We start from the raw sequence: 21,653 nt of genomic DNA on the forward strand, positions 1-21,653 counted from the left end.
AATGCCATGCGGGATATAACTCGATGCAATCAATATTAGTTGCCACTGCTTGTTCCAACAATATTTCCATTTTTATCAATGAAAATGATGTCGAAGAAAGCGGCGGGCAACATTTTTTGCGCCGAGTTATATCCCACCTGGAACAGTCCCGCGGCAAGGTGTCCAATTTTGGGCCGCCCATGGAAAGTTGAAGCTGTACCTAGAAGGGGGTCAACTATCCTGCTCAAGAGGAAACGAGATGATGCCCAATCCTGTTGCAGGAGGGGGAAGCCGTTACCTGGGGAGCATGAATGAGATTCATCTCAAGGAGACGGGTCTGAAGGTGCCCTTCAGCAGGACGATTGTTCTTCAACGCATCCAGCAAGAAGGAAGTACACTGCTGAATCAAACTGTTCTCCATGAACACATCGACAATCTACGGAAGAACACAGCAATAGCGATAAGCGCTTAGATTTATACCCCGCTTCGTAAAGCTTGACGGCCCTCTCTAAGCGGTTTACAGAGGCAGCCTTTTGCACTCAACAATCTGGGCCCTCCTTTTTACCGACCTCGGAAGGATGAAAGGCTGAGTCAACCTGGAGCTGGTGAGAATCAAACTGCTAGCAGTTGGCAGAATTAACCTGCAATACTGCCTTCTTTAGAAGGCCAGATCCTAAAGCTAAAAATCAAAATACTTTGGCCACCTAATTGATTAGGAAGGACTCACTGGAGAAGAGCTTAATGCTGGGAAAGGTTGAGGGCAAGAGAAGAAGGGGACGACGGAGAACGAGGTGGCTGGATGGAGTCACTGAAGCAGGAGGCGTGAACCTAAATGGACTCCAGGAGATGATAGAGGACAGGAAGGCCTGGAGGAACGTTGTCCATACGGTCGCGATGGGTCGGACACGACTTCGCAGCTAACAACAACTGCCTTCTAACCACATAATGTCTATCGCTGCATTGTGTCAACCACCACACCACAAAAGGTTACAATTTAAAAAGATCACTTTCCTCTTTGGCACCCTGGAAATGGCCCAGCTTCCATTGTCGGAAGGAAATCTGATGAAACAATTCTCATTCCTTTCCGTTAAGACCTCTGAGATCAGATGCTCCTATGAAAGTGCAGGCATCTTTATTACTTCGCTGCACTTTCCCCCAAATATCTATCTGTTCATAACAAGAATTAGAGAAGACTCCACGTTTGTTTGCTTCAGAGACAACGAGATACACCAAGTCGAAGTAAATTCAACAGGTCTCTGATGACACCGTATCAGATTTCAAATTATCTTCTAGAGCAGGGCTCTTCAAACTAGGCAACTTTAAGACTGGTGAACATCAACTCCCAGAATTCCCCAGCTGCCTTGAGGAATTCTGGGAGCTGAAGTCCACCAGGCTTAAACTTGCCAAGCTTGAAAACCCCTGTTCTAGAACCACCAGAGTCTGGAAGCGCTCTTTACCTGGTTGATGTTGGCCAAAGGCTCTTCGTCCTGAACCAACATTTGAGCAAACTGAAGTCCTTGATCTGGATTGACTCTCATTACACTTCTCAATAAGAAAATCCAATCAGGGGTGTAGCCAACCTTTAAAAGAAGAGATCAGGTTAGTTACTTTGGACCAACAGTGACCGAGACGTCCACAAGAGAGAAATGCAAGGACGCCTTACAGATAATTGACCGCAATAGGGCCCAAAATTTGTAACAGCTTTACAACCAATGTTTGTCACCGCTGTTCAGTTGCTAATCATGCAGCCATTAAGCAAATTCAATGTCTACCCGACTTCAATGTTTGGAAGATAGCTAGGAAGGTCACAAATGCTGATCAGATGATTTTATTGTTCTCAACTGTTAGTTAAAAGTTGCGGTTTTAAATTATTTTTATATAATAGATGTTTGGGAGTTAATGAGCAATCCAAAACGTCATGAAGGATTCCACTGGCTGAAGGGTTGGGGGCTGAGATTTGACACTTAATGAAAAAAAATTGAAAACTCTTGCATTAAAACCATAATCTGGCTTGTCTAGTTTATTATAATGTGCAGGCCAAAACTGCTGTGGTCTCTAAATCACGATTTACGGGTTAGTGAACTGTGTGGCTTCAGTTACTGGGTTATTGGGCACTTTCCTATGTACAGGGAGTCCTCGGTTTACAACCATTCATTTAGCGACCGTTCAAAGGAACCACGGCCCTGCAAAAGGTGACTTATGAGCGTTTCTCATACTTATGATCGTTGCAACGTCCCCACGGTCATGGGATCAAAATTCAAATGCTTGGCGACTGGGTCATACGCACCGTGCTGGGATCATGCGATCCCCTTTTGTGACTTTCTGACAAACTTAAGTAATGGGGAAGCTTAGTAACTGAACAACGCAGTGATTCAAACAGGGGCAAGAAAAGGATGCAAACCGAGGCAAAACTCACTCAACTGCCTTGCTTAGCAGCCGAAATCTTTGCTCCCCTATATGTCAAAATAACTCGCCAGAAGTCACGTCTGAGCCTGCAGCCCAAACAGAAACTCGGCAAGTTGAGACGGTTACACCTCCTGCTTCTAACATACCAGAATGTTCCGAGACTTTTGTCTTATCTCAGGAAAGATTTTTTTTAAATTTTTTTTTTTAAAAAAGTGTTGACTTGCAAGGTGAGCTCATTGCACAAGCTGGCACTTTCAGACAGGAAGAGATAAAAAAAAGAAAGATAATTTTACCTTTTTGGCATAAAGAACGATTTTCTGGAACTGGCTCGTTTCTGCAAAACACTGGATGACTTTGTTTGGGACGTTCGCGCGGAGATAAACACTCAGGGCGAGGGTTGGATCCGCAGCTTTCACCAAATCTCCCAGCTCTTCTGAGCACTCCAGCTGAAACAGGAAGATTTCAGAAATCAGCGCCCATCCAAGGGTTAAAAATGGCAGGCCGGCTTGACACACCAGGCCAACGCAAAGCGGCATTTCCAAGTTACTGACATCGGGCCATCCTTTCACACTCTGGCCGTGTCCAAACGACCACAACTGTTGCCGTCGGCAAGAGGGGTGCTTGCATTTCAGTGGGCAACTCTGATGCTCAAGGAAAGGATGCTAGCTATCATGAGCCATGACAGCGCAGTGGTTAGAATGCAGTACTGCAGGATGATTCTGCCCGCTATCAGGAGTTCGATCCTGACCGGCTCAAGGTTGACTCAGCCTTCCATCCTTCCGAGGTCGGTAAAATGAGGACCCAGGTTGTTGGTGGGGGCAATGTGCTGACTCTGTAAACCGCTTAGAGAGGGCTGCAAAAGCACTGTGAGGCGGTATATATGTCTAAGTGCTACGGCTATCGTTAGCTGGAAAACTGTGCCAACTTCATTTAAAACAGGACACACACACAGAGAGAGAGTGTTGTGGGATGTAGTCAGGCACAGAATGGATGGTTTCTCTCCCAGAGGGCAAGGAGACAGCAGAACTTGGAATGTCTGGTGGGCAGGAAGAGAGCAAGTTCACAGAATTTATCTATAGTTATGGCGTATGATTGCTTTAGCCTGGCAAGATTCTGTCTGTAAGTTAAGAACTTACAGAATTATTGTAAGAATTATTATGTAAGAATTATTCAGAAGTAATTCCATGTGCTCTGGGTCTGACATATCCAAAGCTTTGGGTGAAGCCATTCTGCTTTCACAGCTGCATTTTACGTGTATCAAGAAGATTCAATGAATAGGGGAAAATTTAGGATATTTCGTTAAATCAGCTGAGATTCAATCTCAATGGTTTGCAATCTAATTTAGATTTTGTCCCGTTCCTGCCCACTTCTTGAAGAACTGCTAGTTTGAAGCCAGTCTCCACTCACTCTAAGATGAAGTAGAGAGCAACAAAGATGGTCAGGGGCCTGGAGGCTAAAACATATAAGGAACGGTTGCTGGACTTGGGTATGTCTAGTCCAGGGGTAGGAAACCTTGGCTCTTTTATGACTGGTGGACCTCAACTCCCAGAATTCCTGAGCCAGCATGGCTAAGCATGGAAACCTCTCCCTTTCCCCTCAGATTGGCTGGCTCAGGAATTCTGGGAGTTGAAGTTCACGGGTCACAAAAGAGCCAAGGTTGCCTACCCTTGGTCTAGTCTAATGAAGAGAAGGACTAAGGGTGACATGATAGCAGGGTTCCAATATCCAAGAGGTTGCCACAAAGAAGTCAAGCTATTCTCCACAGCACCCGAAGGCAGAACAAGAAGCAACGGATGGAAACTAACCAAAGAGAGAAGCAACCTAGAACTAAGGAAATTTCCTGTTAGAACAATTAACCAGTGGAACAACCTGCCTCCAGAAGCTGTGAATGTTCCCAAAACTGGAAGTTTTTAAGGCAAGACTGGACAGCCATTTGTCTGAAATGGTCTAGGGTTTGCTGCCTGAGCAGGGGTTTGGACTAGAAGACCTCCAAGGTCCCTTCCAACTTATTATTACATCTGAAGTGAGAGAAGCATGAATCTCTCCAACTGGCCGACTGGAGAACTTCACCACATGTCATGGTTAGGCCTAGTGATGCATCCTTGATTGTGGCTTTATGGGTAGCAGAACCACACTAACCAACGGTGCTGGCTCACCTTGTCTTCCTTCAGCCATTTTTCAAGCAGCTGCTTGCGGCCTTGCTGAAGGACGGGACGGCAGAGCTCCAGAGATTCAAATTTGTTGAGCTGTCCTTGGTCAAGGAGGATCCCGAAGTACTGTAGTAAGGGCGAAGCTTGTCCAGCTTGAGCTGGGACACACTGAAACTTCCGGATGGTGTCGCTGGAGCGCAAGATGCCCTAAGGTTGAAGCCGGGTGGTTAATGTGGTTTATGGATTGTTCCAAGGGAGGAAACCAAGAGCAATCCATCAACCCATTTTTGAATGCCAAAAGCAACAAGAGAGTGGAATTAAGTCAATCAACTCGCAGGAATTAAGTAGATCAGGGAGGTCTTCAAACTTGGCCTTTTTAAGACTTGTGGACTTCAACTCCCAGAATTCCTCAGCCAGGGTGGAAGTCCACAAGTCATAAAAGGGCCAAGTTTGAAGACCCCTGAAGTATAGATAAATGTTTGGAAGACGTAGATATCTTCAAAAATTATTTACCTTAGGTGCGGAGGCGGCCACCTTAGCAGCATCCGCATAGTTTCCCTGCGTAAAAAGAGTATTAAATTTTCTGGCAAAGAGTTCTTCTGCTCCGGCTAAGTTGCTTCGGATAGCCATCCGCAGACCCAAATCTGGATTCTGAAGGACGTTGGTGGCATAGTTTACAATATTGTCTTCTTCCACGCAAACAGAAAGGACCTATCAAGAGAGAGCAGGTGATGAAACGTGACAACCACAGCCAAGATAATGATAAACTATCCAGAATTATAGCACCTTTAAAAAAAAAAAAAACAACCAGGCGTTGCAATCATATATTGGTTTGCCATTTTTGGTTTGCCAGGCTAGGGAATCCTATGCCTTGGGTGATAGAATCATAGGGCTGAAAGAGACCTTGGAGGTCTTCTAGTCCAGCCCCCTACTCAAGGCAGGAGATCTTATACCATCTTTCTCTCTGTGTGTCTAATCTACCTATCTACCTACCTATCCACCTACTCTGTCTCTGTCTCTCTCTGCTATCTCTTTCTTTCTGCTCTCTCTCTCTCTCTGCTCTCTCTCTCTCTCTTTTTGCTATCTCTCTCTCTCTCTGTCTCTCTATCATTTATGAAAAATTATTTGGCTGCCCAACTTGCTCTCAGTGACTCCAGGCAGCTTACAAGGATAAAAGCTCAATACAAAAACGGTAAAAAGGCAATAACACGCAACCACTCCGTTCTGACAACAATCAAAGGAGCCATTAATGAGCTCATCCCACTCTGGAGTCCCCAGGTCAGTTGGCAAAACCAGGTCTTCAGGGTTTTGTGTCAAAGTGGGGGCCAATCTTATCTCCGCAGGGATGATGTTCCGCCACCACGAAGAAGGCCCTTCTTCTGGATACCACTAGATCAGGGGTGTCAAACTGCCGGCCCCATGCTGAAACCGCTCCCACCCCAGCTCCGGCAATGGGGGAAAAGTCGTGATACGTCGCAACATGTCACGTGACAAGTTTGACACCCCTGCGCTAGATGGACCTCCTTGCAAGGAAGACCCCTACATTTCTAGCCTTCCAGCAACCGTCTTACCTGTCCCTTTTTATTCACCCCAATAATTCCAGAGGTCGGTTCGTGAGGCGATGTCACAAATATCGTTTCAGCGCTGATTCGGTTCATGTAGATGCAGACCCCGGATTCCAAATCGTACATGTGTATGTAGCCGTATTTGGTGATCAGATAGATCACGCCGTGCTTTGTCCCAATCTGTTAAATGACGGGAGAAGAGGACGCTATTATCTCTGTCCAGAAAGACTGCGCCTTAAGCCCTAAATATTTTTTAAAGTTTTATTGATTTTCTAGTGGTGGCTGAGTTGATTGATAATTCAATTACATACAAATATCTTTAGTACAAGTCTCAAACTACTACATTAAGTATTTCCTCTCTTTTCCCCTTAGTATTTACTGTATCATGCTTAAACTAGTACAATTCTTATTGTATCAATTTAAATAAAAGTAACTGTCTTCCATTTATCAATAATTTTTAGTTTATACATATCCTAGTTATTTTAACATCCAATCTTTATAGACAATCAATGTCCTAATTAGTTTTTCCCAATTTTTAGTTTCCCATTAATATTTAAGTTTAACATTTAACATTTATAATTTCCAAGTTTTAAAAGACCACAATTCCCTTTTATTGCAATTCATCACAAAAATCTAATATTCAGAATAAAACATTTTATCTATTTAAATATATTCCATTTCTCATCCTCTTACATCAACTAGTTAATAATACAGGATAACATTCTTGTTTTCTATTAATTTCCAAATGTCTTAAATTTAATAACCAAAATTTTCACTTTCTTTAGCAGAGGATCCCAGCAACATTACATCCCAAGCAAATATATAGATTTCGTGTGTTGTACATTTTAATCCAGTGTCAATAATTTTCTTTCGTGTTCCTTGCGCTTCTGGGTGGTTTGTTAAATATATGGTTGGCAGTCTTTTTATGAATAGAACATTTGAAACCTGGAATACACGTAGTCCTTGACTTAAGTGAATCTGGCTTCCCACATTCACCTTAATTGCTGGAAGCCGGCTGAGAAGGTCGCAAAAGGTGATCAAATGGCCCTGGGACAGTGCAACCATCATCAATAAGGTGACCATGGGGATGCTGCAAAGGTCGTTAACTGTGATCAACTGTCATAAGCCACTTTTTTTCATTGCCGTGGCAACTTTGAGGGGTCACTAAATGAGCTGTTGTACGTCGAGCAGCTGCCTGTTGTCAAAGCGTGTGCAGTCTTCTTGTGCTGAGATAACCCAGGAGTAAACGCAGTAAGCAGTGGCTTGTATTAAAGTGTGGTTTTTCTTACACTATCTACAACAGGGGTCTTCAAACGTGGCCCTTTGATGACTTGTGGACTTCAACTCCAGGCTGAGGAATTCTGGTAGTTGAAGTCAACAAGACATCAAAGGGCAATGTTTGAAGACCCATGATCTACAATATCATACACCGGGTACACCAGGAACAATACACCAGGAACAATATACAATATACTGTACATGCAGCAGGATCCAACAAACCACAATTACAGCAGGAAATGGAAGCGAAAGAACACATCAGCAGAGCCTTCTCTTTATACAAAGGCTCTTCAAGAGACACAGACCTTGCTGAATCATTCCCATCACTACATCTTGCATTACATAAGCTGGTCAGCTGTTAAATACCTGCCCGGGGGAGGGGGGGTTATAAAGGGCTGGAGAGGATTTCAAATCTGCTTCCCCTCTCATTTACCTGCATGGCAACCGGGAAGTCTGTCTGAGCCTCAGGGGGGAAAAAGACATCGACTGCTTTTTTGACAAAGGGCTGGTTTCCTGCGGCGGGCTGGCCCACTTCGATGATGTGAAGCTGAAAAGAAACCATAAAAGGACAATCCGCCGTTTCGCTCAAAAAGGGGGAAAGCTGAACAGCAACTTGGCCAGGGTGTGCGCGCTAAAGTTTACGCAAAGACCCGTTTAGTTACCTTGCCTCCTGCGGGGCTGCGGACCGCAAAGCAGAACAGGGTGGAAGGTTTGGCGTTTCCTTCGACTTTGAATTCGGCAAAGGCTGCCGCATGCCCCTCAATGGGCTGGGAGACTTTGCGGTCCACGGAGTAGAGCTGCATGGCGCCCACCACGCGGTTTTGCTAGAACAAAGCCAAAACACATCACAACAAAGGGCTGCAAGACCCATCAATGCATCCTACGCCCTTCCCGCCACAAGAGATCCCTGTCCTATGAGCCACACGATTCTCAAATCTGTTCAAGCAATACGGCCCTGACCCTGGCTTCAGTGATTCAAAAAACGAATTCTTTTGTTTTGTTTGGTGAAGATGCTTCAATGATTCACGTATTATTAAAGCAATCAGCGAGTGGCTAAGGCATCTTAACCGAGTGGCTAATTTCTAGTGTTGGCTTTAGGCGTGAAAACTATCCGGGTGACTGTGAATTCTAGTGATGCTTTAGGTAGGAAAGCCAGCTGGGCGAATTTGGGCTAATCACCAGGAGACGGCAAGTTCTAGTTCCAGCTTAGCCATGAAAGGTGACTTTGGGACAATCACCAGGAGAGAGTGAATTCTAGTTCCACCTTTAGGCATGAAAACCAGCTGGGTGATTTTGAGTCAATCACTCGGAGATGGTGAATTCTAGTCCTGCCTTATGCATGAAAACTAACAAGGTGACTTTGGGCCAGCCCCCCCCTCTCTCATTGTCTCTCATTGTCTCTCATTGTCTCTCATTCTCTCTCATTGTCTCTGTCTCTGTCTCTGTCTCTGTCTCTCTCTCTCTCTCTCTCTCTCTGCCCAGCCCAACCCACCTCACAGGGAGGAAGGCTTATCGTGTATGTTCAACCCTCCAGCCCCCAAGTTACTTATAAAGTAAGACAGGTGGGATAAAAATCTGGTAAATAAAACAAAATTCCAGAGGTGTCCCTACCTGAGCCGAGATGCCAATTAAGAGTAACCATTTTTGATTCTCATCTGTCCTGTAGTTGATGATTTGGCAGCCCGCAAGACTGGCGTGTCGGTCAAACATCTTTTGCGGCAAAGAATCTCCTTCCATGCTCCAGTGATAGACTGCCGTCTCGGTCACTAAAGCCACCGTGTTGACCGAGATCCACTTCCAGAAAATCACTTCTTCGGCCATCGTGTGCGCTTTCATTTTGCTTTTCATCTCTATGTTAAAGATCTGGAGGGTTTTCCCCGCTGGTTGGCAACAAGACAGGAAGACAAAATAAAATTAAAAAATAATAATAATCACAGATCTCCCAAATATTCCACCCAGATTTAATTCTCCCACATCTCTGCCCTCTTTGTACCATCTAAAGAGGGTTAAGACTGCTCCACAGCTCTTGGCAACAGATGCCGGAAAAATGAAATACTAAGAAAAAGAAAGTCACTCACTGCGGACAGCAGCTTAAAACAAGCTTGGAAGCTGTCTCAGTGCAGCTTGAAAGGAACCCGTTCATCTTACCATCTCAAGCTACTCAATGAGCAGCACTCACGATTCAAAGCATGAATTTGGATGACCAACTCCTTATCTACTGGGAAAATACTTCAACCCCACTATCATCTACATGAGTGGACTTAAGATTCACCCCAGTGCGTATGGAGCCGAAGGCTTAAATACTGATCCTGAAGCAGACATATTCAGAACTCAAAAAAAAAGGGAAAGTCGAGCATAGCTGGTTAAGAGGAATATATAAACCATCATCCAGTATTTCCAATATCCAATCTAATCTTTGAGGGGCTGTCAATGGGAAGGGGAGGGCAACCAATTCTCCATAGGACAAGGAGTAACAGATGAAAGATTATCAAAGAGAAATCCAATTTAGAATTAAGGAGAAACTTCCTGATCAATCAGTGGAACTGCTTGCCTCCAGAAGTTGTGGGTGCTCCATCACTGGAGGCTTTTAAGAAGAGATTGGTCAGCCATTTGTCCAGAAAGCTATAGGTTCTCCTGCTTGAGCAACGGTTGGGCTGGAAGACCTCCAAGGTCCCATCCAACTCTGTTATCCTATAATTCTATAATCTAAAGACAATAAGTAAGGGACGCGCTGTCTCAGTGGGTTAGGACGCTGAGCTTGTCGATCAGAAGATTGGCAGTTTGGCGGGTCAAATCCTGAGTGCCGTGTAGCACAGTGAGCGCCTGTTACTCGTCCCAGCTTCTGCCAACCTAGCAGTTCGAAAGCACGTAAAAATGCAAGTACAAAAATAGCGACCACTATGGTGGGAAGGTAACAGCGTTCCGTGCGCCTTTGGCATCTAGTCATGCCGGCCACATGACCTGGAGACGTCCTCGGACAAGCGCTGGCTCTTCGGCTTTGAAATGGAGATGAGCACCGGCCCCTAGAGTCGGAAACGACTAGCACGCCCGTGCAGGGGAACCTTTACCTTTACCTTAAAGACAATAAGCCTCTTTAAGTAACCAACTGTGCCCTTTTTGCAACGCCTTATGAGGAATGAACACTAAGGGGGGAAAAAATGTTTGGGTAATGTATCAGCAGCTTAAAATAGTTTTCTTCCAATAACGTTAAAATGCCTCTTTTCACCTCGTTTTTTTCTTCCATTTCTCTCTAGGTGTAGCCCATCCGCACACCCCAAATGGAATGCACTTATTAAGCAACATCCATCAATCATCTCAAAACTGTTTTAATTAGCCATCCGGTTATAAAATACCCTATTTTGTCTGCACACTTCAAGGACGAACTTCACCAATGATGTTTTGATTCAGACTGTGGCCGGTGTTGCATGACCGCTTACTTCTAAGTGAAACAGCTTTGCGGTAAAATGTCACTTCCCTACGAAAAATTCTCCAATCTATAAGCTCTCTCTGCCTCTGTTGGTTTTCTCTCAGTTACGACTGCAAAGCAATGGAAGGACTGGGACAGCCAGAGAAAGAAGCAGGGAAGAGCCAAGGATCAGGGGAAAACACTTGCAGATGGGGGGGGGGGGAAGAAAAAAAAAAGGCCTCGTGAAAAGCTATTCCCCACGGCCTTAACCCATAAACGAAGCAGTTAGGAGTGAATTTCAATTCCTCTCCACTTCTGCACTGGGTTATTTACAAGAGGCAGCAAGTAAACCAGACCCGGATGGGAAAATAAAATGGCCTATCCTAAAAATTAACTGGGCTTTCTAAAGAGAAAAATAATAGAAGCAGCTGCAAGTCCAAAAGTAGCTTAGAAGGCTTTATTCAGGAGAAAAGATTTTAAGAGGAAAACTCCACCCTGATGATCAGTTGGGGGGGGAACCCTTCACACCCTTTTTAACAGTTGCTTTTTAAATATTTTTGCTCCACAAAAATTACAAAATTAATTGGGTTGCTATATAAATTGGATGGATGGATGAATAGACAGAGAGACAGATGATAGACAGGAGAGATGATGGTGATGGATGGGGTGATAGATAGATAGATAGATAGATAGATAGATAGATAGATAGATAGATAGATAGATAGATAGATAGATAGATATAATAGACAGACAGACAGAGATAGAAATAGAGATAGATAGATAGGGATGGATGATAGATTACATAGATCAGGGGTGTCCAATCTTGGCAACTTTAAGACTTGAGGACTTCAACTCCCAGAATTCTCCAGCCAACATGGCTGGCTGGGGAATTCTAGGAATTGAAGTCCACAGGACTTAAAGTTGCCAAGATTGGACACCCCTGACATAGATAAAATAGATAGATAGATAGATAGATAGATAGATAGATAGATAGATAGATAGATAGATAGATAGATAGATAGATATAATAGACAGACAGACAGAGATAGAAATAGAGATAGATAGATAGGGATGGATGATAGATTACATAGATCAGGGGTGTCCAATCTTGGCAACTTTAAGACTTGAGGACTTCAACTCCCAGAATTCTCCAGCCAACATGGCTGGCTGGGGAATTCTAGGAATTGAAGTCCACAGGACTTAAAGTTGCCAAGATTGGACACCCCTGACATAGATAAAATAGATAGATAGATAGATAGATAGATAGATAGATAGATAGATAGATAGATAGATAGATAGATAGAACAGAGATAGAGATAGACACACACACACACACACACACACACACACACACACACACAGGTATTGGAGAGAGAGGAGAGAGAGAGATGGATATTGGTACTGGGGAATAAACAGCAGGCAGAGGCTACACTGAAAAAGAAGTGACTGTATTTGTACCAGTCACCTGTTCAACTTTTAGGGTAGCGACAGAGAGGTTCCCCACCACCAGCACGGGAGCCCTAAGATTTGATTACCTTAAGGACCAGTGTGGGCCCACAGAATTTAAGGGTCAGCAAAGCGAGACATTTTTATCCAGCCTTTCGGCAAGGTTCCTTCCAGCCGATTGTGCTGCAGGTGGCCACTGCATCAAGCTTAACCACAATAAAGTCTAGCCTCTAACAAGGATTGATCTAAAGCTGCAAAGTGCCACAACTGAATGACATTGCTTATCTTGGGGAGGCAGGAATCTGTTCTCTATTCAGGTGAACTAAAAAAAAAAACGAAACACCGACACAAACGTAGACCAGCCTGAATAGGTGCGTCACATCCAAGGGGGTGGGGTGGGGGGCAAGAAAAGCTTTACATCTGTGTGACAAAGAGCACAAAAAGTGTGGTTTCTGCATTCCCATGCTGAGTGTATGGAAATGAAGTGCTTGCATTTCCCCGTTTCGTTTAACACGGAGGCGCTTTTTATGAGACGGTGCAAACAGAAAGTGCTTGTTGGGGTTACGGCACAACGTAGGGGACATAAATACGAGGACGAGAATGCGCCCAATCGCTGGGAAATGCCACATGCAATCGGTATGCACACAACCACACTCTTAGCCACCGTTCAGAGAAGCCGTTACATTTCTGAAAGGCTGGCGTTATTACCTTCGTTGTTTGTACACGGAAAAACAAGCTTCAAGCCAAGACATATGATGTGGGTTCACCACAGTCTCTATCGGCCCAGAACGCCTGCAGTTCATTAGCTTAGAACAGACCTTGATCCGTGGGTCTCTCGGCCTTTAATGGTTTGGGACCGACTACAATTCCGTGGCTACCGGAATTCCCAGGGCTTCACGTATTTAAGAGGGGGTGAAAAAAAAAAACCAAGAGGATCTAATGGTATTCTAAGTCAGGGGGGTCTCCAAACTTGGCGATTTTAAGACATGTGGACTTCAACTCCCAGAATTCCTCAGTCAGCCTAAAAACCCATGCCGGCTGAGGAATTCTGGGAGTTGAAGCCCAAAAGTCTTTAAAGTTGCCATGGTTGGAGACTCCGAATTTGAGTGATCGTATATTTGTCCACTTAGTTAACCTCTGTCTACCTACAAACTAATATGTTAGTTCAGGGGTCTTCAAAGACGTGGCCCTTTTTATGACTTGTGGACTTCAACTCCCAGAATGCCTCAGCTGGGCACGCCGGCTAAGGAATTCTGGGAGTTGAAGTCCACAAGTCATAAAAGGGCCACGTTTGAAGACCCCTGTGTTAGTTTGAGCTGTGTTTCAGGTTTTCAATAAGTATTATCTTTCCTGGTCAATGGACCGATTCGCAGGGGGCCACGATAATTGGAGCTGAAGCATTATGAATGCTGAGTCTTTGATTACTTTTTTTTTAGTAGGGCTATTCCCCTTTTGCTGTGTATTTACCTATACTCCCAGGCCATTTTTAGCAAGCTTGCAAATTGAACGGTTGCCCACGCCTACTACATAGCTCAGGCTCATAAATTTCCAATATAATTGGTTATCTATAAAATCGTGGACCCCTGCGATTTTTGCCACGAATTCCTGGGACCAAAAACCACATTTAGAATCAAGTAGATGACTAGCACACAAGACACCATGCTAGCAAAGGTCTCTCATAAAAATATTTGTGACTCAATTCCTTGCTATTCATTAACTGTACGACGATGGGATGGATGTGCACAAAGCCATCCCTTGGTACAGTTATAACCAGCAAGTTGGGAAGCGGTATATCTCAAAGGAAGGTAACAATTTTCCCCCCCAAATTCGAGCCGTCGCATCTAGATCCCAATTAATTCCGCCACGGAGATGCCCAATTGCTCTTTTTTTTTTCTTCCTCTCTTCCAGATTTCAGTTCTTTTTATGAGATTAGACCATTCCATACTGTTAAAAACATAAAAGTTTGCCATTGTAAAATGAACTCACCGTCTGTATTAAGACAAGAATGCAGGAAAAAAAGTACAGAGTCAGTTGGCAGTGAAATTATTTTATATCTAAAAGAGTTTGTGTGCCTACTTGCAGAGGGACATTTTTAATGTTAACCAAATGTTAAATTCGTCATTCCGAACCAACTACAAGTCATCCCTGCTGCTGAGGCAAAAACTAAGCCACAGAAGTGGTTCTTGAGGCAGGAAAACTTTCTGGAAACTTGGAAATGGTAGCCTCTGAAATTCCCGGTGGCCTGGAATATCCGTTTCCTAATCTTCAGGTTAATTTTTAATCATTCCCTTTGGGGATTTTGAGCAGACTGCCCCCAATCCCTTCCTCACAATTCAATTCCACGACTGCCGTTTTCAAGTCTCTCAATTTACTGTCAACAATTAACAGGCTGACTTTCATTTAAAAAAAAAAAAGCCTTTTATCTGTGTTTTTTCCCCTATGCGCTTTTTTTAAAAAATGTGTTCTTTAGTGTTGTTCTGTTCTTATTTTTCTTTCCCCCCCCCTTTTTTGGAGTTTGTACAGGTGGTCCTTGGCTTACATCATTCGTTTAGTGACCGCTCAAAGTGACAGCGGCACTGGAAAAAGTGACTTATGATCATGTTTCACACTTACGACCGTTGCAGCATCCCCAATGGCCATGATCAAAATTCAGGCGCTTGGCAACTGACTCGTATTTATGACAGTGGCGGCGTCCCGGGGAGGTCCCCTTTTACGACCCGCTAGCCAGGAAAGCCAACGGGGAAGCCGGATTCACTTAACAACCGTGTTACTAACTTAACAGCTGCGGCGATCCACTTAACAACTGTGGCAAGAAAGGTTGTAAAATGGCTCCACCCTCTCTTAACCAATGTCTCGCTTAGCAAGAGAACGGTCAGGGCTCAACTGAGTCGTAAGTCAAGGACCGCCGGTACAAAACTCCCCGAAAGAAGGGGAAGAAATAACGCGGTGAAAAATATTTTTTTTTAATAGCAATACAAAAACTAACAGGGGAGAACCGGTCGGCTGACGTACCTTTCAGAGCGATGACTTTGGAAGCCGGGTTCATAATGGCACTTTCCGCAGAGATGGGACGCCGAATGGGGGTGGTCGGATCGCTCAAGTCCACAATCACCACCTGGGATTGCTCCCCAACTTTTTCTCGGATGCAGATGAATTTGTCCGACTCCATCGTTAGTGTGCTGAACCCAATGTTGGCTGGATTAATTCCAAGATTTTGGAGCTGGGGGGGGGAGAGAAACAACAACAAGAGCCATTTAGTTAGAAGGCTTTCTCTGTCCAGTCATTTCTTGACCTCGTTTTTGGAGGGTGGAGAAGAAGACAACAAGCCTCTGAGTTCTAATGGACGGGAATTTCCAACTGGGACTCCACCAAATGTGATGTCGTCGCCTAGAATTCCAAACAGGGAGGGGGGAAAAAAAAGCTAACATGGGAATTCCGGAGAGTGAAGTGCAGATGTTCCAGGGAGGTAACAAATTAAGAAAGAATGTGTTGCAGAAGTTCTTCAGGAGCTCATACTTTCTCCAGTTACTTCAATGTTCAGTGTCTGCGGATATACCAGAAAGAAAAAGCTTGGCTCCTTCAAGCTGAGTTCTTGGAAGCTACCTGGGCACATCCGTGGTATTTTTATTATTTATTTATTCAAATACCCTTTATTTTTACAACTAACTCAAGGCAGCGGACATATCCAACATGCTTTCCTCCTCTTCTTTTCCCCACAACAACAACCACCCTGTGAAGTGGGTTTGGTTAAGACAAAGCGAATGGCCCAAAGCTAAGCCTGCTTTCATGCCTAAAGTGGGACTAGAATTCAGAGTCTCCTGGTGATTGGACCAAAGTCACCCAGCTGGCTTTCATACCTAAAGTGGGACTAGAATTCACCGTCTCCTGCTGATTGACCCAAAGTCACCCAGCTGGCTTTCATGCCTAAGGTGGGACTAGAATTCACCGTCTCCTGTTGATTGGCCCAAAGTCACCCAGCTGGCTTTCATGCCTAAGGTGGGACTAGAATTCACCATCTCCTGGTGATTGGCCCAAAGTCACCCAGCTGACTTTCATGCCTAAGGCGGGACTAGAATTCACCGTCTCCTGGTGATTGGCCCAAAGTCACCCAGCTGACTTTCATGCCTAAGGCGGGACTAGAATTCACCATCTCCTGGTGATTGGCCCAAAGTCACCCAGCTGGCTTTCATGCCTAAAGCGGGACTAGAATTCACCATCTCCTGGTGATTGGCCCAAAGTCACCCAGCTGGCTTTCATGCCTAAAGCGGGACTAGAATTCACCATCTCCTGGTGATTGGCCCAAAGTCACCCAGCTGGCTTTCATGCCTAAAGCGGGACTAGAATTCACCGTCTCCTGGTGATTGGCCCAAAGTCACCCAGCTGGCTTTCATGCCTAAGGTGGGACTAGAATTCACCATCTCCTGGTGATTGGCCCAAAGTCACCCAGCTGGCTTTCATGCCTAAGGTGGGACTAGAATTCAGAGTCTCCTGGTGATTGGCCCAAAGTCACCCAGCTGGCTAAGGTGGGATTTGAAATCATGGTCTCTTTTCTAGCTTGGTGCCCTAACCACTAAACCAACTGGCTCTTTCTTGGCAGTGACTTGCCAGTGACTTGTATGAATGTCTTTCAATGTCCCAGTCTGGTCTACAGCCTCCTATTCAAGTCCTAATCAGGTACCCTTCGCTTAGAAAAGAAAAAAAAGGCATGGATGGTTAAGTGCTCTGTAAATACCCAATGATTTACCAAAATGCATATAGAGGACAAATGAAGGGACATGTTGTGTTTGAAAAGTGCCAAATTAGTCACTAAAAGATTTGTACAGGACTGGAATGCAGTAAAGTGCAGAAGGGAGCTATCTAATATCTTACAGGGGGGAGAAAAACGAGAGGCCGGCTTTCCAAAAACTGTACGTTCATTTTGCTCCCTTAATATTTATTTATTTTATTTATTTATTTATTTATTTTTTAATTTTTATTACATTTATATCCCGCCCTTCTCCGAAGACTCAGGGCGGCTTACAAGCTTAGCAGTATTAAAGAGGTTTATGTATGTTTCGTGGAGGCTGTGCCTAGTAACTGTGCCTAGTAATCTATCTGTAAGTAGCTGTCAATTGCTAAGAGAGGAAAAAGCCAAAAATATAAAATAAAAAATTAGACTGCATTATGGAACGTCAAGCCAACCAGGAGTTCTTAACTATAGTTTCTGTGATATTCAGCTACAACAGTGTTTATTTCTCACAGCGACAAGCTTGTTCACTAGGACCGGGAACTGTTCTCAGACGTCACTATCACGCTGTTAAAATTGCATTAAAAAAAAAACCCAATAGGAAAATGACACCATCTAAAAAGAATTCTAGATTCCTTTCTACCGAAGACACGGCATAGATTCCAAGCACAAAATAATCTTGAACGTCCAGCTGTCAAGCAAGGCTGACTCTTACAACAGATCCTTGGAATTGTCTGCTATCACCTCTAGGTAATTTCGAGGTTCTCAATTACAGGAAATCCTCGAACATGCAAAACAGCTCATTCAGTGACCGTTCAAAGTTACAACGGCACTGGGAAAAAAATGACTTCATCGGTAGAGGAAGTCACTGGAGTAAGAGGGGTGGGGGTTGGACTGGCCTCTAGTTCACCATCAGATTCAGAAACTCATTTTGCCCTAGTCATTCCTTTTCAATCCAGTGGCTATAAAGAGAGCAAAAATGGGAATGGGAAGCCCTTTGTATGCTGCCTTCAGCTCCTAATATAGATAATATAAACAAAATCCCAAAGAATTCTAGCTGGCTGAAATACCTAAATCAGGGGTCTTCAAACTCGGCCCTTTTATGACTCATGGACTTCAACTCCCAGAATTCCTCAGCCAGCATGCCTGGCTGAGAAATTCTGGGAGTTGAAGTCCATGTGTCATAAAAGGGCCGAGTTTGAAGACCTCTGACCTAAACAGAACCACTTCCGAGTAGCAACTCAACAGATATTGAGCCCTAATAAGTGGAGACTGTTTGGGTCCTCAAATTTGGCCCCTTTAAGACTCGTGGACTTCAACTCCCAGACCGTTGCGACATCATCCCCGTGAGTCACATGATCAAATTTCAGCCCGCTTGGCAAGTGACTCGTATTTATGACGGGTGATCCCCTTTTACGACCTTCCGATTTCCTTAACCACCTTAAAAACTGCAGCAATTCACTTAATAGCTGTGGCCAGAAAGGTCCTAAAATGGGGCACAACTCACTTCACTGTCTTGCTATGCAACAGCAATTTTGGGTTCAACTGTGGTCATAAGTCAAGCATTAGTGCATAGGCAAATGGTCATTTATAGGCTCCGAGCAAACAAAATATTTACGGGTCAGAAACTTTTTAAAATTGACAGGATCTCATTTTTCAGAGAATGTTAAGGGTTTAGTTTCCCTACCTAGAACATTTCAGAAAACTGAAGAAATAATAATAATAATAAATAATAATAATAATAATAATAATAATAATAATAATAATAATAATAATAATAATAATAAATAATCCCTTTTTTCACTACTTAGGCTTCCTCCCAGAGCCTTTTCTGATTTAACGTTCAGGTCACATCCCCTGAATTAAATCAGAACTAATTTTGATCATTTTAAATCCGTATAAATAAATGAGCACTCGTTACTTTGGTTCTCCCCCCATAAAAAATAAGTGATGCTCTGGAATATTCAGTTGCTGGAGGAACTAAGCTGTTTTTTTTTAATCCGGATTGATTGACAGTTTGGCTACTGTTCTACCGTGACCAAGTAAAACAGCAAAGAAATTGCAAGAGATGGCAGAAAATCTTTTGCAGGCAGGGCAAAATAGGGGTCACAGAGCGGTAGTTAATGTGGCACACACACACACACACACCCGAAAAAAAAACCCACAATAGGGCAACAACAGCATGGCAATTATTTTATACAGTATATAAATGCCCATCTGCCCTAGCTGAATTGTTCCAGATCACAACTCTTAAAAGACATCATTCTGCACATCCTTAACAAATTAAGAGTAAGGAGAACCAAGCTCAAATCTCTTATTGAGATAAATCTGGGGTCCATCCTCCCTGCATTATCGTGGAAACAAGGGGAGGAGGCAAATCACAAACAGATTTTAGGGGGGAAAAAACTGGAAGTGCCATAGCCGGAAATGTTAAGGAAGAGAGATGGAGCAAATGACGCAGAACCCAAATATTAAAAAAAAATGGGATAAAATCTAATTAAACTTATCGCGTTTCTTTCTTCTTCTTTTTTTAATTACTTTGAGTTTGTGCTTTCATCCCCAAAGACTGATATGCCCCATAATCAACTAGAATTTTAGACTGAAAAGAAACCCAAATCACGGCAACATTCCTAGAATTATTATTGGTTTCTGCTTTCAAGCCGGCTGAAATTCAAAACTTCACATTTTGTAGGGCACCCGGAATCACCCGTGTGTGTGAATTAGGCGCCCTAGACATTTGCGAGACAGATAATAAATAAAAATGGATTAGGGCTGCAAGGGGAAGCCTACATTTTGTGAATCTCCCGTAGGACCTATTTCCAAATCAGTCTCTTTTAGACTCGGGAGGGAAAAGCAGTTTGGGATCCTGCATCAGGCCTTACGTGATTTTTCACGTTGAAAGGTTTAAAATATGCTGCTTCTCAACCAGAGCAGTCCCCTGTGCCTGGACAACCCCCCCCCCAAATCTGCTGATGCTACATCTCTTTACGTTGGAACGCCCTAAAGCTGCTGAAATAAAACTCGCCAGGGTCCAGCAGGAAAAAAATATGTCCTAAACATGACACAATAACAGGGGGGGGTTGGAAATGGATGGACTCAGTGGCCAAGGCAGGGGCAGCAGACTGAAAGCAATTGGGAAATCCACTTGCCCTTCCCTCATTCATTTAGCAAATTCTTTCAAACTCCTGCCACAAATTTTATTTTTTGTTTTTGTTTCCCCCCCCCCCTTTCCTCGCTTTCCTCTTCTGCCCGAGTCGGCTGGGCTCTCCTTGCCTTCTGCCCTCTTTTGACAAACCAGCTCTTTAATATAAGGGAGACCCTCCCCCACTTAAGGGGAAAAGGGGGTCTTTATAATCTGCCCTCTCCTCTGCTATGGAGATGGTTTGGGTTTTTTAATTCTCATTTTATTATATGTATTTATTGTTTTTAGCTGGGCACATGTTTAATTCTTTTTTAACTTTTGTATTTTTGTATTTTTACATATCTGCCCTGTTCACCGCCCTGAGTCCTTCGCCCTGAGTCCTTCGGGAGAAGGGCGGTATATAAATAAAATTATTATTATTATTATTATTATTATTATTATTATTATTATTATTATTATTATTATTATTATTATTATTAAAGCCCCAGCATGGGACAATGCCCTGCAAAAAAAAGAAAAAGAAAAAAAGAGAGGAACACCAATTGGGGAGGGGGGAATGTAACTGAGTTGGGCAGTAGCCGGTCTTGCTGGTTTGGGGTGGGGAGGGGGTAAGTCAAAAGTCCAGGAGCTGAAGCTGCTGCACACCCCCCTCCCCAACTTTGCAGATCCAAAAAAAAAAAAACCAGAAGGACACTGATGGGGGCAAGCAGGCTGAACCCCAGCTCCTGTCTCTTCTACATCACTGTCCCCCCCCCCCCCCCCCGCCTTCATTCTTGGTGGTGTAGTAATGCAGGCCAGAGCTGTTCTCCTCACCCCCTCCACACCCAAAAAAGGGGGGAGGAGGAGGAGGAGGAGGAGGAGGGGGAAGGGAGGGATCCAGTCATCCAGTGACTGCACAAATCTCTGCAATCCAAACTATAAAGGAATTTCAAACCCCCCCACCCCCACCCCCACCCATCAACTCCTCACCTTCAGGGCGGCAGCAGGCTTTCTCCCCCTTCCCCCAGCTTGCCCCCCCACCCAGCAGGAGCCATAATTTATTTTTATTTTTATTTTTTTTAAAAAAAAGGTCCCCGAGTCCTTCTCTTCTTCCTCCCCCCCTCCCCTTTTGCCTATGGGTAAAAGAGGGGGGGGGTGCATGGATATAAAAGAATTTACCCCTCCCACCCCTCTCCCTCTCTGCTCCCCCCCTCTTGAAGCAATGCAAAAAACAACAACAAACAAACAAGGCCGCAGAGAGGGGGGGAGACCCCCCCAAAAGGGGTGCCCCCCCTTCCCAAGGAGGAATGCCTCTCCTCCCAACCGAGAAGGGGGGGTGCTCCCCCTTCCTTTGCATCCCCACCCCCCGCAAGAGACCGACACCCCCCTTTTGCAAAAAGAGGGGATCATCCCCTGGGGGGGAGGGGGAGGGGTCTCTCCCCTACTAGGCCGCAGCCCCCCCCTCCAACTTTCCCCTTTCTTCATGACCCCCCCCGCCCGCAAAGGAGGGGAGTTTTCAGGCCAAGAAAAGAGCAAGCCCCCCCCTCCATTTCTATGGTTCTCTTTCTCCCACCCA

General features: G+C 44.3%; 1 protein-coding gene across 1 annotated transcript in view; it reads right to left on the minus strand.

Moving 5' to 3' along the window:
- Positions 1-21,653, minus strand: part of CLTCL1 (clathrin heavy chain like 1) — a 45,872-nt gene that overhangs the window by 23,042 nt on the left and 1,177 nt on the right. Inside the window, exons 2-11 of the mRNA XM_083373221.1 lie at positions 15,243-15,450; positions 8,990-9,258; positions 8,041-8,202; positions 7,812-7,925; positions 6,107-6,280; positions 5,049-5,246; positions 4,542-4,742; positions 2,679-2,831; positions 1,437-1,559; positions 278-415 (exon numbers count right to left, since the gene is read on the minus strand). Of these exons, the coding sequence (XP_083229347.1) occupies positions 278-415; positions 1,437-1,559; positions 2,679-2,831; positions 4,542-4,742; positions 5,049-5,246; positions 6,107-6,280; positions 7,812-7,925; positions 8,041-8,202; positions 8,990-9,258; positions 15,243-15,399 (1,689 nt within the window). The 5' untranslated portion in view covers positions 15,400-15,450. The remainder of the gene's footprint in view (positions 1-277; positions 416-1,436; positions 1,560-2,678; positions 2,832-4,541; positions 4,743-5,048; positions 5,247-6,106; positions 6,281-7,811; positions 7,926-8,040; positions 8,203-8,989; positions 9,259-15,242; positions 15,451-21,653) is intronic.

This window comes from Vipera ursinii (assembly GCF_947247035.1).
Source record: "Vipera ursinii genome assembly, chromosome: 14".
NCBI lineage: Eukaryota > Metazoa > Chordata > Lepidosauria > Squamata > Viperidae > Vipera > Vipera ursinii.